The following is a 17,111-nucleotide window of genomic DNA, read 5'->3' on the forward strand; positions in this document are numbered from 1 at the left end:
TTGCTGAGTTGCTCAGGCTTCTGATCCTAAGGTTTTCCATTCTACCTCAGTCAAAAAAAAAAACTGCAGGATCTCCCTGAATGAGCCAGAAGATGCTGCTGTAATGTTTGTTCGCTCCTCTTGCACATGCTAATAAAAGTTAATAGATCAAATGTTTTTTAAAGAACTTGGTATGAAGACTGTGATTATTTCAGGTGAGCTAAACAGCTTAAAAGCTTCCACTGTGGGTGAGGCTTGTTCCAGTCATGTAAACAAGACAACACTATGACAGTAAAGGCCTCAACTAGATAGTAAAGAGCTTGTTAATGTGGATGTGGACCACAGAGGAGAGTTTTTACTGGATATGCTCGCGTGTTTGTTGGGGACGTATGATTCACCACTGAGCTGAGTGTGTAAAACTGAACCGACAGCCACCCCTGGGTGCACCCACCATGGCAAATCCTAAATGATGGGAGGAAAACTAAGATGACAGGCGAGCTATATTTAACTGAGCAGTATTGGTGTTCATTTGGCACAACTCTGTAGGCGCCCACAGTGGCCACACTCGAGGAAATATCTGAAGATGTTCTGTATCTGTGTACAAAACCTGTACTGCAGAATCGATTTCAGGCATCTCCACTGCAGTGAGGGAGAAAAGGAGTCACCACTTTAGGCTCTTCCCGGCTTGAAATTCAAAAAATTAGACGGTTTTAGGAACTTGACTCTCCTCTGTCATGGATTTAGATCAGAGCTTATCCACAATCCTGTGTCTAGCTTTCAGAAGAAGATGTATGGATCACTGATGATGCACTCCCCTCCCAAAAAAAAGACCTGGGCCCAGATCCAGGACGCAGATGAGTAACCCTCTGGGCAGAGGAGACAAGTCCCTGCTGTACGCATATGTGAGGAAGCACTCTTGCATCACAAGAGCTGCCATTCAACCATAAAATGGGAGCGATTACATCCGTCTGGGAGGAGACGGAGAAATGGGCCGGATATGAGGTACAACGAGCCTCCCGAAACCCAATAATGCCAAACCGTCGTCTGCTGGCTGCAAAGATAAGAGCATCTGGACGGCCCTGATGTGGCATCACATGTGTTATCATGTGTAATCCCATTCAGCTGCTTCGTTGTATTTTTGGGGCACAAAGAAACAGTAGAAATGACTGTTGCAGCTGCGCTTTATTTCTGGATTTAAAAGCATGAATCGGGGAATCAGGCTTAAAAAAAAAACAATAGGATACCATTCTTTACTTCCTTTTATGCCACTAAGGGAAAAACCAGGTGCAAAAACTGATGACAACAAAAAAACAAAACTATTTGAACAAAACCATGATAATCCATTCTTGTCAAGTGTTTAAAATGTCATTAGATGGAGCACAATAAACTAAAGAACTAAGATAATTTCTCCTTTAAATTCTGGAAGCTTTAAGTATCTAAATTAACACCCTTTTAAAACAGTGAACATTAACTATCCTAGCAACCTGAATTGTACTTTTATTGCTTTATTATGTTTAGGCCAAAGATACTGTTTATTAAAAACTGTGTTGGTGATGTGAATTTTGTAAGTCACATATTTATTTCAACTTTGCTTGTATCACATTTAATGAACTTCAAACATAGTTCAGTGTTTAATTTGTTAAATCCGCTGTCCAGGCTCCATCTTGCTGTTTAATATAGTTCGTGTTTGTGTTGGATAAGCTGTACATGCGAATACTTTTGGATGCATTTGTTTCCTGCGACAATAACAGTCTCTTCCACTCCCATGCACTCAGCCCTCCTTCACAGTTTTCATCTTCCCAGCGCTTCAGCTCCTCTCAGCAGGAGAGTAATAATGGACACCCACTCCATTAGAGGCCTGTTACCTTTTCACTCTCTGTCATCTATTTATTCTCCATCCCCAATTCTGTTTGCGCCGTTTTCTCTCTATTTTCATGTCAGATGCCTTGCTCCAGTCCGCCACTCTGCAGTCAGGCCCTTATCCCTCTAAATTGGATGAAAGATTAAAGGAGCTAAGCTCATTCAGTTGTTGCTGCTACTGGAAATCTTGCTTTCTCTTCTAAGAATATTTTCTCCACCATGCAAACATGGCCTCTCTCAAACTTTATAAAGACTTTGTGCATATTGAATTCAGAGATAAATCCAGATTATCCAAGTCAGTGGAGTGTCATCAGCTAATTATGAGATCTGATTCAGTTTTGGTGCTTATCCATTCTGACGCTCTGAGGCTTGGTGGAGGATATTGTTAGCTCTAGATCTCATTTGATCACGAATATCATTGTGGGTGTTTGTTCCTTCCTCACATGCTTCAAGTTTTACTAATTAGTGACTTACAAAGAAAATATTGCCATAATTCAGAAAGAAACATTTTGTTTTTGCTTTTTTTTGGGGGGGGGACATTGAAGGACATTAATTTTAATAAAAATAAATGTTTTGAAACCAGATCCACAAATGTGAGAGGTAAAAGCTCACAAAGTCCTCGCCTTCCTTGGGTTTTATTTTTATTAAACAACTTATTGAAAGTTTGGTTGGAGTTGGATTCTCTGTTGCATACAAAATTGTTTAAACTGAAAAATATCAAATATTTAATATGTCAGGCAGTTGCATGAAGCTTATGTCAAACTTAAAATTTACTGGGAGAGAAAAAAATCTTTTTTTTCGTAAGAAATTTTTTTTTAAACTATCTGAAAATTTCTGATTTTCCTTTAACTTAAAAACCAGAGTTTCTGTTGCATTTTACAAAACTGTTTTTTAAAGTAGTCTGAGTTTCTTTTAATTTTTTAAAAGTGATTTTAGCAATAAATATGCAGCTTTTCTGAAGCATTTTGCTTATTTTTTCCCTGTTTCTTTCTTTAAATTTGATAAAGTATATTTTCCCTTTCCTAAATGTTGAGAAGAAAATGTGTAGCAAAGTTGTTTTTTTCCAAACTCTTAGACCAATAAAAAAAAAGAAGACATGTCAGAATTACCCAGAATGAAAATTAGGAGTTAATTAGAAAAGTTTGCAGTATTTTAAGTTTAATGTTATAATCTCAGATTAAACCAGTAACAGAAATGATCGCAGGAGTTCAAAATCTATTAATTACACTGTAAACCTATAAATCCTACTAATTCAAACATCATTAGACTGATAGTATGCTAACTTGCTTACAGTATTCCTAGTGTTAAAAAGTAAAAAATAATTGAGAATTTATGGGGGTATATTATTGATTACAGGGACCAGATTTGAAGTGAATAAAGAAATTAATAATAAGTGTAATACTGTAATACTGACATTCTGAGATGACATTTGCTGGTTTATCAAACAACTTTTGGGATAATTTTCTCTCAGAAGAATAAATATTCCTTCATTTTCCTCATTTTTATAAAAGAGAGCAGCAATGCTTTTTAAGAGATGGAGAGGAATATAAATTGACAGGAGCGGTGCATATTATACCCAATACTGAATCCTTTTTCCTCTTTTTATCCCTTTGTGTGTCTGTAGAAATTGTAGTGGACCTTGTTACATTCTTCTCCTGCCCATAGTTTAGTCTCATTAGGCTCCCTATGAATGTGCAAATTAACTGCCTCACCTTGTCGCTCCTAATGGCTCGATTAAAGCCAAAATATAAAATAAAAAGCCTTCATTTCATTATTTGAAAAGACGATTGTTCCCGTGTTTAGGAATCCAATCTCATTTGCTGACCAACAAGATGGCGGCGCGTGTAGACGCAGCGGCTCGGAGCTCCCGTGTTTTCGTTTTTGTTCGCTTGTTTTTATTGATGTCTTCGCTCAACACACTATTGGAAGCCTTGACAACTTATAGCAGATCAGAACTGTGGAACATAGGAGCACAGTTTGGACTTCACACACCCACCAAGCTGGACTTTATTCCTCCAGAGCTGCTTCGAACACCAGGGACTATGTTCATTCCACCCTTGCTGCGAAGGCGACGGAGGGGGCCGAGCAAACAAAAGAGGGGTAAGAGAGCCGGCGTGCGTGCTAGGCTACAAGCTAACCCTCACAGACCGGCCCTCCCCAGCCTCTTCCTCGCCAACGCCAGGTCCCTCGTCAACAAAATCGACGAGGTGCGACTCCGAATTATCTCTCGCCGGATGGACAGCTGTGTGACTGTTGTCACAGAGACTGGCTGGATGAAAACATCCCAGACTCAGCGGTGGAGATAACGGGGCGCGCTCTGTTCCGGGCGGATCGGACGGCAGCTTCGGGTAAGAGCAGGCGGAGGTTTGGCATTGTATGTACACAATGCCTGGTGTACAGCCACACACTCTGTCGGCACATTCTGCTCTCCTGACTTGGAATATCTGGCGGTGAAATGCAGACCCTTCAAGTTGGTGAGAGAACTCTCGTCCATTGTGATCGTGGGCCGTCTACATACCACCGCGGGCTAATGCTAAGTTAGCATTAGAGGAGCTATACTGCCTGATCAGCGGGCAGATGAACTCCAACCCGGAGGCGGCCATGATTGTGGCGGGGGACTTTAACCACGTGGAACTGAAGGCTGTGTTTTCCCAAATTCCACAAGTTCATAAACTTTCCCACCAGAGACAATAACATTTTGGATCAGGTTTACTGCAATACCCCCGGAGCCTACAAGGCTGTAGCAGGTCCACATCTGGGCATGTCTGACCACATCTCAGTGGAGCTGATTCCTGTCTACAAGCCTCTGGCCTGCAGAACTAAGCCGACCACCAGAATAGTTCAGGTCTGGACTGAGGAGGCCTCCTCTGCACTTCAGGACTGCTTTGAGCACACAGACTGGAGTGTGTTCAGGGACGGAGCAGACTTGGAGGAATACTCATCGTCCGTTCTGTCCTATATTCAGTTCTGCACCGATGCTGTCCTCCCGGTTAAGACCATAAAAGTGTTTCCAACCAGAAACCATGGCTGGACAGCACAGTACGGGCCCTGCTGAAAGCCCGGGATGCTGCCTACAGATCTGGAGACAGGTTGGCTTATAGCAGGGCCCGGTCGGAACTGAAAAAAGGAATTAAGCAGGCCAAGCTCCAGTACAAACAGCGGATTGAGGAACACTTCATCAACAACAACCCCCGAAGCATGTGGAGAGGCATCAGGACCATGACGGACTACAAACACAGCACTCAGCTGACCAGCCGCGACCCCACCCTGCCTGACACCTTAAACAGCTTCTTTGCCGCTTTGACACGGTGGGCAGCAGAGAAGCTGTACATCTACCCCGACTGGAAGAGCAGTACCAGCCTCTCGTCCTGCAGCAGCACCAGGTGACGTCCACCCTGAGGAGGATCAACACCCGCAAAGCTACAGGACCGGACAAGGTGTCAGGCCAGACGCTGAAAACGTGCGCCGACCAGCTGGCAGGAGTGTTTCTGGACATTTTCAATCTGTCCCTGCAGTTCACCATGGTTCCTGAGTGTCTCAAGTCTTCCACCATCATCCCTGTACCGAAGAAGACGACCATCACCAGCCTGAACGATTACCGGCCCGTCGCTCTGACCCCGGTGATCATGAAGTGCTTTGAGAGGATTCTTCTGAGGTACATCAGACACTTCATCCCTGCAGACCTGGACAGCCTCCAGTTCGCCTACAGAGCGAACCGGTCAACAGAGGATGCTGTCTCCATCACTCTGCACACAGCCCTGACCCATCTGCAGCATCCCAACACTTACGTCAGGATGCTATTTGTAGACTTCAGCTCAGCATTTAACACCGTCATCCCAGACAAGCTGGTGCTGAAGCTACTCAAGGTGGGGCTGCCTGCTTCACTGTGCCACTGGATCAGAGACTTCCTCACCAACAGGCCTCAGGTGGTGAGAATAGGTGGCTCAACATCGTCCCCACTGGTCCTCAACACAGGCACACCGCAGGGCTGTGTGCTCAGCCCAGCTCTCTTCACCCTGTTCACACACGACTGCGTTGCCATCCACCCCACCAACACAGTCGTCAAGTTCGCGGACGACACAACAGTAGTGGGTCTCATTTTCAGACAACAACGAGACCCACTACAGAGAGGAGATTCAGCAGCTCACTCAGTGGTGTTCAGCCAATAACTTGGTGCTGAACACAGGGAAGACCAAGGAGGTCATTGTGGACTACAGAAGGTCCAGGAGGACGGGTCACACTCCCCTTCTCATAGATGGAGAAGAGGTGGAGCGTGTGGACAAACATCAAGTTCCTGGGCCTCCACATCACCTCTGACCTCTCCTGGAATACCAACACCTCCCACCTGGTGAAGAAAGCACAACAAAGGCTCTTCTTCCTCAGGAAACTGAGACGGGCTGGACTTTCCTCACGGCTGCTCGTGAACTTTTACAGGGCGACGATCGAGAGCGTCCTCTGCCTCAACGTGACTGTGTGGTATGGTAGCTGCACAGCACTGGAGAGGAAACAACTGACACGGGTGGTGAGAACAGCACAAGGCATTGTGGGATGCCCCCTCCCGGACCTGGACTCTATTTACATAGGCCGGGTCAAGAAGAGAGCTGGATCCATAGCCATGGATTCAAGCCACCCGGGCCACAGACTGTTTGTGCCGCTGCCATCAGGCAAGCGGTACAGGAATATACGGACTACAACAAACAGACTGAGAAACAGTTTCTTCCCCACAGCCGTCAGAACCATTACTCCCTGCCGCCCCCTCCCACACATATCATAACCTCACATACACCCCCCGCCCCCACACAGCCATATTGTTTCTGCACTTGCACTGTCACATCATCTGCACTTTACCATAATTGGACCTGCTGCTTCTTCTTTGGTGTGGTTGAGTGCCTTTAGTTAATTTTAGTTGTATATATTATTATTATTGTGTATTTGTTTATTTAATATTGTATTTTTTGACTTTTTGCACGGGAGTTGCAATAGAAATTTCGTTGAATCCTGTTCAATGACAATAAATGCTATTCTATTCTATTCTATTCTATTCTATTCAAGTATAATTTTGGTTACAGTTTGGAGAACATAAACAAATTGGATGGATGGATAAATGAAAGCAATAGGTGGCTTGTGGTTTTCAGGAGGACACTCAGCATGATTGCCAGAGAGTGGGAGAGGACGGACAAAGCAGACCGATTGGGCGCCACTTCAGGTGGCGTTCGGACAGATGACAATGAGGCTCTTGAGAAGAGAAGGTTAACTGACTGATGCAAACACAAGAGGCTGATAGCCATCATTTGTAACCTCATGTTGATCTATTGTAGCATACATTTTCTAAGGATTTTGCTCCTTTTAGCTCATATATTTAATGACTTTGGGAACCATTCTAACTGTGCAATATTAGCCTTCTGTAAAACAACACAGCTGGTTGGTGCCGGAAGTTAGAAAAGTAGCAGTAATCACAAATTCAGTGGGCGATGTTTATTTACATGTATTATTTTTAAAAGAAATAGGTAGAAAAGATAAATGTTAATATTATAATTTTTTTGTCCACCTGACCTGATCCTTGTTTTTGCGGTGTTCCTCAGAGTATAGTTCTCTGCCCTTTTGTTCTTTCAACTTTTCCATCGTATTGAACAAGAAAGTAGTGTGATTTGGGTGTTGCTTTAAAATACATCAACACTTGCCTCAGACCTTAAACAAGAGAACTTTGGTTTGATTTAACTTCAGACAACGAGGACAAAAAGTGTCGTCCTGTGTATGGTTTCAATTGCACACTGACATTGTTTTGCAGAAGGTTTCATTCTAAATATCAAACTTGTTTGCTCCTCTTTTCTAGATCCATATGTGAAGATTCACCTCATGCAAAACGGAAAGAGGCTGAAGAAGAAGAAAACGACAATCAAGAAGAACACCCTCAACCCTTACTACAACGAGTCCTTTAGCTTTGAAGTTCCGTTTGAACAAATCCAGGTGCGTTTCTTCTGTCTTAAAAATCCTGTCCCCTAATTGGTAAGTTGCCAGAAAGTTAGGGGGGAAAAATTATCTTTGCATATTAGCTCTAATAAGTAGGAGCTCATTTAGCAAATAATCCTTTTAGCATCTTTTTCATCATAACAGTTTAATCAAAGGCAGTTCAGTTTAAATCGGCCTCAGTTCCCCAATTAGACGAGCCGGTGGCTGAGTGGTTGTGATTCTCTGCAGTCTGTTATTGTGTGCGGCATTTATCTCATTTATCTGTTTGCAGAGTTTCTTACAGCGTAATGATCATCAAACCTATCAACATCAGGCTGATTTTAACCAATTGTTACAGCAGCCATGATGTTCTTTGGGCTGCAGGAGGAAGGAAAAAATGTTTTCATTTAAAATAGGTGAATCTGTTGACTCGGAAAGTATGAAAAAACAAACAAGGTTATCTTCTCTGGCAGGTAATTGAGTGAAATTAATTAAACCTGTCACAGCTCACCAATCACGAGTTTGATACCCCACAATCAATGTAATCAGATCTGATCCTAATCAGCTCTGTGCAGATAAATACTCATACCTGCTACCTGTTTATCACTGAGGTGCATTGAATTGATTGAATCAGAAGCGTGTCATTGATTGAATTTATTGAACACTTTTTGGACGGCACTAAGCACACTTTAAAGACCTAATTTGAACACTTTGAGCTGGCTGTAAGCGTTAAACTAATGAGCTGTTTAAATATCTTCTCCATCACCAATGGCTCCTGAACACTGTGAAATCTGCTGACTTTAATTACGTTCTCACACCCACATATTATCAATGTCTTTGAGGAACACAGTTTAAATTGTTGATTGAGCTCTCTCTCTCTTTTTGCTTCAACTTGTTTACTTTTCCATCAAGTTACACTTAATGAAAAGTGTTGAATTTGTTTTATTTCTGGTTTAACTCTGAGAAATGTTTCTGTTTTGTTATGCATTATTTATTTTTTGTTAGACCTAAATGGTTCCTATGATTAACCTGAGTAAATACAGCAAACAGTTTAATTTAAATACAGCCAATATAATTAATTTTCTTGCTTAAAATGTATTTTCAAGACAGGAGCGTGTCTCCTGAACTCAACAGCCTCTAAGGAACACTTGGTTAATCTAAACGGGAAGCAATACAGGTTTAGAGCAAACATGCAAGAACCTTTCTAATTAGAGCAGCTTGTTTATCTCTGATTGATATGAAGAGTCAAAGCAGAAGATTTTGACTTTCCAGATGAAAGATTCAGTCTGAGGGAGAAACCTGCTGATTTTCCGTATTAATGAATCAAGGTGTCTGCTGATTCAGAATCAAAGGAAGCTTTATTTCAATAAGCAAACTGGAGGTGAACTGCAGCTATAAAGCTGAGCTAACCCCAGCTGGCCTTGAGGGAGCCTTATTCAGTGTTTCATTACATGCTGTATTAGCCACGCTCTTTTAAAGCAGTGGCTTGGATCGCACCCGGGTGGCGGCGACGACGGCGGCCCCGTCTCAGTGTGCCGCTGGATCGAAACTTAATCAGGCCGGTTCGTGCATTAATTCATATTCTGAGCTGTGGATTGATGCTCAGGTCACTCTTCTCTGCAGTTTCACTTTGAATAAACACACTAAAGCTGAGGGCTGGAGGGCGAGGAATCAAACAATCAAGTAGCAGTCAATAAAATCCCTCTGCTTCTCTCAGAGGAAACTTTATGGTTACTGTGGAATAGAGAGAAGCACGTGTCGTAAACATTGTAGACTTGTTCTACAAACCAGAATGATGCTTGCAAAATGGAAAAACAGCAGCAGGGATTGTGCCCAGAAAGACATTTCAATGATGTTGGTGTTTTTCATTTATTTTTAAATGGGCATTATTATGTAAATTTTACTTATTTTAAAAGTTCTAATGTTATTCCCTCATCAAAAACATACCTGAAGTGTAGCCCTGATTCTTTCATGCATGTTTTATGAGTGTGAGAGAATCCCTCCCTCATGACTCCTTCAGACTAGCCAGCAGGAATTAGCAAACACCTGGTGGAACTCTGCATGTGCTGAGCTCATTATACGAGAAACTTCTCAGTGCAACACTGGTAAAAACTTTTATAGTTAATTGAGGAGTAATGTTGTGTTGAGTTCAGAAAGAGCTTGACTTTCTTAAAGAGACAGAGGCCTAATTTCAATGCATTAAATTAGAAAATCAAATTCCTTTTGTCAAATTTAATACAGCAACAGGGTAGCATAGCAGGATGTGGTATAAAATGACAGTTGCTGGAAAACACATAATCCTGCCTCTTTAAAGCTAAAATGTCATAGTTTGTGGTCCTGCAACAAAAATGTGGGATTAGGGATTTCTAAACAGAAACTTGAGCGTTTCTAAAACAAACTGTACGTCTGCTGTCTTCCCCGCCTCCTGTCTCTTCCTCCCACTGCAGAAAGTCCAAGTTGTTATAACTGTTCTGGACTATGACAAGATCGGCAAGAACGACGCCATTGGCAAGGTGTTCGTGGGCCTGAACAGCACAGGCACAGAGTTGCGCCACTGGTCCGACATGCTGGCCAACCCGCGGAGACCTATCGCCCAGTGGCACGTGCTGAAGCCCGAGGAGGAGGTGGACGCGCAACTCGCCACCAAGAAATAGGCAGGGCCACTTTCAGCTCCCTGCCTTGTAGTACTCTTTAGCCAGTATGTGTAAATACCTCAGTGATATATGGGTCCATCCATCTGAGCCCTCCCTTTACCTTCTGATTACAGAGTAAATCAATCAAATGTCCCGCTTTTCTTTGTCTGTTAGGTTCTCCGTTTCTCTGATTTGATTGGTTTCCTCCTCTGAGCCCTTCACCACCACGACCAAAAGCCCCCTTCTTTTAAGCAATATGATCTGTATAGATAGCGCATGACTGAAAGAGTTTATTGTACCACGGTTGTATATATAAGTATGCAGACAAAAATGATTTCTAGTTTCTGTGTTTGTATGTTGTTACCCGTTTCCTAATCTGTGTATATCTTGATGTTTTTAATAAGATGTTCTATTTTAAATTATGTAAATGCAGATATAGAGGAAAGCTAATATTATATATCCCAGGATTTAAAAATTCTACCTTATTACTTTATTGCATTCCAGAGTAAAAAGACAATTAACTCCAACCTGCGAGTGAGGAAAATGTTCAGATCGTAAAGGACGGCGTCTGGCTTTAACTTCAGCATCAAGCATAGAGAAACAGATGAATATAAACCAATATAAGGCCATTATCTGCTATGGTTCTGTTGGGAAAATTATGCTGGATATTTTACAAGCACATGACTCCTAATGACGTACTTAGTTCTCTACCAGGACCTGCAGTATTTGTTTGGGTTGAACAAATCAGAGTTGAGTCTGTCTTCTTTTCATATTTGGCCAGATATTTTTTTTTTGTTTTTTGTCAAAATTAGTTGAGAAACAGACCTGATGTTTGAGGGGGGGTAGAAAAAAAAAGCACCAAGCTGTAGCCATTGTGCCCTTAATCTTGTTTGACAATATTTTGTTTAAACAGCCTTGTTGTACTTGGAAGAGTCACGTTTTAAGAAGGTTTAAAAAGAAAATGCAGATCTGGACTTAAGAGGACTATTTTTTAGTGCAAATCAGCGTGTTGACTATTTTTAGTAAAGTGCATGATACTTTTTATTTTTACGATCTTTTACTTAAGGCCGGAAAACACCAGGGAGAGCTCTTCTGTTGTGATTCCCTTGCCTTCAAACAGTGGAGTGGCCTAAAAAAAGACAAAAAAATCTAACTTTTCCTCAACAGAATGTTGAGCTTCTAAACACTGCCATTCAGGGAGACGGCTTGACTTGAGACGCTCTCTTCATGCACACTCCCACTCGCTAGTGGTTGTAGCTTCGGTTTTTTGGGAACAATGTCTCTGGCTGCAGTGGTGCCCTAAGTCGCAGTCCTTGCTTTGCGTTGCCTTCTCACAGTGACAATAGAGCTAGCCATGTTTTACTGCCAATTTTAACTTTTATGTGGCTGCTGTTTTTGCACTGGACGTCTTTGAAACTCGCTCATTTACTTCTCTAGAGAATATGTTTGCTTTGTGATGGGTCACCTGCAGGGGGAGCCAGAGATCCTCACAAGGACAAATTACAGCGTTTTCTTTTTAAGCAGGCAAGGAATTAAAAATAGAGGTGTGGGGAAATTGGTCCATCAATTTAGTAAACTGTACATTAGTAGCATTAGTTTGTTTTTAGGAGACATTTGTAAACTTTTTATGCTCAGAATATAATTTCAGATTGTTTTTTTGTTTTTGTTTTTTCGGTTTTATGCTGCTGAAAGGTTTAAGTGAGCATTTCAACTCCAGTGCTCAAAATTTATGCTTTTTTTCTTGTTCTACAGCAAGAAAATATACTTTTCTCCAAAACTGCTCTCAAAGTGGAGTGTAAAGTACTCCAAGAGTGCTCAAAATAGAGAAAATGGGCTTCAATCCATATTCCAAGTGTATAATTTGAGAAAAAGATTCCTTAATTCCTTAATATGAAGGATAAGAATATAGCGTATGCATACAACTTTCTACGCTGAAACAACAGATTGTGTGCATACAGTTTGTATAACTACTGTAACTGGTTGCAATTTGTACAGAATATTCCCTAAACTGGGTGTATTTGTACAGCAGCCAGAACAAATGGTTTGCAAACCTGCAGATTCTAATCCATGTATACAAGCTGACGGGATTCATTCCCGGCTAATCTGAAGGCATGGATTGCAACCCCACTGTTTGGTTTTTAAACTCCTGGAATAGATTCCAATCTGTGCTTCCTAAACTGTGGAGAATATTTGCATTCCATGGTTTGGTTTCCTCAACTAAACGCAACTGATTGCAATCATGTCACTCTCAAAACTGCAGGAACAGATAGCAGTTGTTTATGGAGTTTCTGATACTGATGAAACTGACTGTAATCCACACATGTAGTTTCCCAATTTTAATGAGTAAATTGTTGTATGTGTTTAGTTTCCCAAAGTGAAAGTTTGAATTTCAAATTGTAGTTTCTGAGAAGGTTTGAACATCTGGTTTTCTCAACTGTGAAGAAACTGACTGCAAATTCCTCTGTACAGTTTTCTAAACTGAAGGAAAAGCTGGTAATCTGTGTATATTTTTTATAAGCTAAAGAAAGGAACTATAATTATGCACAGAGGAAATGAGTTGTGTAGGTTTCCTAACCTAGAGCACACGTTGCAGTCCATGCATAACTTTTATAAACTGAGAGAACAGATTTCAAACTGCGTACAGTTTCCTAAACCAACAAAATGTATTTCCCCCACCTCCATTCTTTTATTCCACCTCCTTGCCTGTGTTAGGCTCCGCACCATTAGGCCAACAGCTTCAGATTACTATTGTCGCTAACCTGGGGAGCAGGTAAACAACCATAAAAGTTAATGGTCTGCTGTGACCATCGTGTCCTTTACTTACGGGTCCAATTAGGAGCAGAATAATCCATGAAAACCATGAAGTCTCTTATCTTGGAGGAACCTCTTGCATATACTCGATGCTTATATTTCAGGAGGACTTTCTAAATGTTTTCAATGTTATTGTGTAGTTGATAGCACTATTATGAAAAAGCTACTTGTCATTCCATAGGAGTCTCTGAGGACTGCTTTGTGTATCACTGTGACTGCCGTGTGTGCTTAGAGATGTAGATTTATCAGTAGGTAGCGAGTTCGTTCTGTAGTGATGTCGTAGCATTTAACGCCATCCCCCCTCCCCTTCTACACGCAACCAGAGAGACAGAGTGAGCGTGCACGCCGCCGCACGACGTCACGCGTTTTTATCCGAGCGGGTCGCTTTCACACAGCATTTTGTTGAGCACTGTGCAATACTTGTATGTTCATCCCATAGTGTAACAATCAGCAAGGATGGCGTTTGTCCTTCCCGGCGAGGCGGTACGAACCGTACATCCACCTTGTTCACCTCCTTTTAGAGTTTTCCTCCCTCGTTTCTTCTTTTTTTTTCCGCAGGTTTGTTTTTCTCCTCTTGCACACAATTCCAGCATCAGACGCTTCAGGGAGTCTCAGTTCAAAACCAAACAAGATAAATATCCCTAAAAATGCCATGTATATATCCACATCATGTCAGAAGAAAATAAAACGGTGAAATAAATATATCTATTTAGCAACTAGTATCATTCAACATTTTAAATCTCATCATTGTTAATTTTCTGCCTTAAGTCAAAATCCCTTTTTTATATTTGAGAAGAAACTCTGAATGTACAATACAAACTGTTAGTGTAGATTTCTTCAATCGTGAGATTATTAGATGTACTTTGCACTTTTTGTTGTAATAAAAAAGTAAACATAGTAACTTAAATGATTTTTAAATATACATTCATAACCTGTGTGAGGTGAAAGCTCTCCCCGTCTATTAATGTCCACACAGCTTCAGCCATGTTGAGGGCTAAAAGTGTCACAATTCAATAAAACCAAATATAATTTACATTTGTGATGAATAAATAAATAAAAAACGTGACTTAAATGCATGACTAAATACACAATGAAATCAATGTGAGTACTAATTTACATTCTGAGCAACAATCAATCATGAAATGAATAATCTGCACCGCAACTCAACTCTTACCCAATCACATTGTGTACAGCTGCATTAGCCCCGCCCACCAATTGAAATTAATTTAAATAGATCTTCAGCCTTCAAATGAAGTTTTGGTGATGAATACATGTAAATGTTGTGTATTTATTGGATTATTGAAACAGTTGAAAATTTTTAAATACATGTATTTTCTATTTTATTTTAATTATCACACGCATCATTTAGTTATTTTTGAGAGATGCATAAATGTATATGTTTATTTTATGATAAATAAAACAGCAAAAACATGTCAATTTGTTAAATACACAATTAAACTTGTAAATATGGAAATTAAGTAAAACTTTCATTTAACTTCTCTTAAAATTATGTATTAGTCTTTAATTATTTCATATTTCCTGTGCATGAAATTATTTAATTTAAATTTTATGTAATTCATAAGATTAAAGAAACAATGAGCAAATTAATATTGAATTGTCTCACTTTTGGCCATCAATACATCTCCTCTCTTGGACTTGAGAGAATTTTTGTTTTATTTGACATTTTTCACATGTTAGATCCATTAAACCAACAACAGCTTCAGATTTCAACAAAAACTATAAAAGGATTAAAGTCCGAGGCCTCGGCGAATCCAGGCCACGCTGAAGAAATTATCCGATCAAACAGAGACACATCAGGGAATTCAGACGGAGGGCAGCGTTGCAGAACCCATCGGATCGTGAGGTGGAAAAAAAAAAAACCTCACTAAACAAAAAGCCATTATTACCTGCACTGCAGCGCCACGCCCTCCCCCGCCCCCGTAATACGGTTTCCTACCAAAGCGTGCAAGTATAATCAACACCAATAAAAAATCTCCCCTGGAAAAAGCTGATCAAGCTCTCTGTGTGACAAGATTCTCTCCAGCGACAAAGCCACACTGACCTTTCAGAAGAAAAGCTGTGTAAAGTATTAGAATCTGATGCTGTAGAAAGATCCTAGTTGCCTTTGTGTATATCAACTGCCTGCTTGAGTATTTTGTGTGTGGAAGTTTTCTCTGTAATCTCGTAGAACTGTTTGGGGTGTTTTTTCCTGCCATATCGCTCGCAGCCAAAGCGGGCCGCTGACGGTTATATTTGCTGTGTATACCTTCATTTTCTGATGAGGTGTTTTACAATTTCGTTTCACTTTGTGTAGTGATTCACTCTGTGGAGTTTTCTGACTGTTGTTATATAACTTCATATACACAAATGATCAATAAAAATGTTTTATTTCCTGTTGATATGTCTCATGGCGTGTTTTTATTGCTCAACTGAAATGCAAAAATGCTTTTTCTGTATGTTTTATGTGCTGTGCATGTTGGCCAAATTGGTAGGTGTCGCCTTGCAGCAGGAAGGGGTTGGAAGGCATGGGTTCTTTCCAGGTACTTCCTTTTCCTGTGACCGCTGAAGATAGCCACTGACCACCCAGTGACCCCACAATAACAAGCAGGCAGACATAGACAATGGATGAAAGTTTTACATCTCCCAAACTCCAGGCAGTGTATTAAAAAGACCAACACTGCCATCTACTGGGAACAAACAAATCCAACCATCTCCATGAAAAAGAATGTCTCTTTACAAACAAAAATCTGAACGATGTTGCCCCTTTGCTCTGATTATCCCAAATAAAATCTGGTGCAACCAGAAGGCTTCAGGAGTCATTTAGTGGCTAAATGAGGTCCATCGTTCAGTTTGTCACCTCTAAACAGTGAAAATGGGAAAATACCGCAAACCACTCATTTTCCTGGAGGACTATTTTCCTGGAGGAGTTGCAGAGATCCTCAGCTCAGGTGAAATTCCCCTAGTAAAACAACATTATATTCACCAAACTCTGGGCGGTGAGGATTCTTTTCTTCAGGAGAAACAAAGAAGTCGGTCAAAGAAGTTAAGGGAAAGATAGAAGCGGCTAATTAAGATATTATGAGAAGATCAAACACAAGTTTATTCAGGCTTTTGCTGAAGGAAAACAAAACTGGATCTGTGCACCAGTTGATCTGATCTGGTCTGACTTTGTGACCGCAAGTTGCTAATCCTGCAACAAAACTGGTACAATCCAGTTCTGTGATTAGGTGTTCTTACTAAGCAGTCAACAAAAGGAGGAGCAACACCTAGCCAAGGGGACAAAAGGGAATAAAAGAATGACAAACATCTTGTCATAGTGCATCAACTAAAATGTTTATTACTACACCTATTTGAGGTCTGCAAAAGACTTGACTCTGGTCAGAGGTCCTTCCAGGACGATGACTCTAAATATACAGTCAGAGGGAATGTTATTGTTTCGGAAAGGCCTAGTTAAAGTCCAGACCTAACTCTGAGAGTTGACAAGTCTGAAGCGTTGATGTTCATAGCTTTTTCAATGATTCAATGTTTTTTGGTCTTCATAAAACTGAAGTATTTGGTGTGATGTGATCAAGTAAAGAATTGTTTGCAGAGCTAACTTTTCAATGAACTCAAATGTAGACCCACTTTAGCTATGAAGTAGCTTACTAAAAGTCACATTTCTACATTTTTTTGTGGCTTTTTATTTATGTTTTGCATCATTTCCACAGAATACTGTGCTAATCTTCATCAAATGAAAGATAAGAAAAACAGACACCATTAGAACTTGCAAATGTTAATACCAGGACAACCTACTGTCAAGCTCGCTGCATGAATTTGTTCTGACTGCAAAGTTTAAAATGAAGCAGTTTGGCTGCATAATATATTTTACTGCAAGACCAA

General features: G+C 40.8%; 1 protein-coding gene across 4 annotated transcripts in view; it reads left to right on the top strand.

The window, feature by feature from the left end:
• syt1a (synaptotagmin Ia) overlaps positions 1-15,629 on the top strand; it is a 133,842-nt gene extending 118,213 nt beyond the window's left edge. For all 4 annotated transcript variants that reach the window (XM_055020458.1, XM_055020460.1, XM_055020462.1 and 1 more), the window contains 2 exons: positions 7,673-7,806; positions 10,236-15,629. In XM_055020458.1, the coding sequence (XP_054876433.1) occupies positions 7,673-7,806; positions 10,236-10,442 (341 nt within the window). In that variant the 3' untranslated portion in view covers positions 10,443-15,629. The remainder of the gene's footprint in view (positions 1-7,672; positions 7,807-10,235) is intronic.
• The last annotated feature ends 1,482 nt before the right edge of the window (positions 15,630-17,111 follow it).

This window comes from Poeciliopsis prolifica, unplaced genomic scaffold (genome assembly GCF_027474105.1).
Source record: "Poeciliopsis prolifica strain line A6 unplaced genomic scaffold, Auburn_PproV2 SCAFFOLD067, whole genome shotgun sequence".
In the NCBI taxonomy this organism is placed as follows: Eukaryota; Metazoa; Chordata; class Actinopteri; order Cyprinodontiformes; family Poeciliidae; genus Poeciliopsis; species Poeciliopsis prolifica.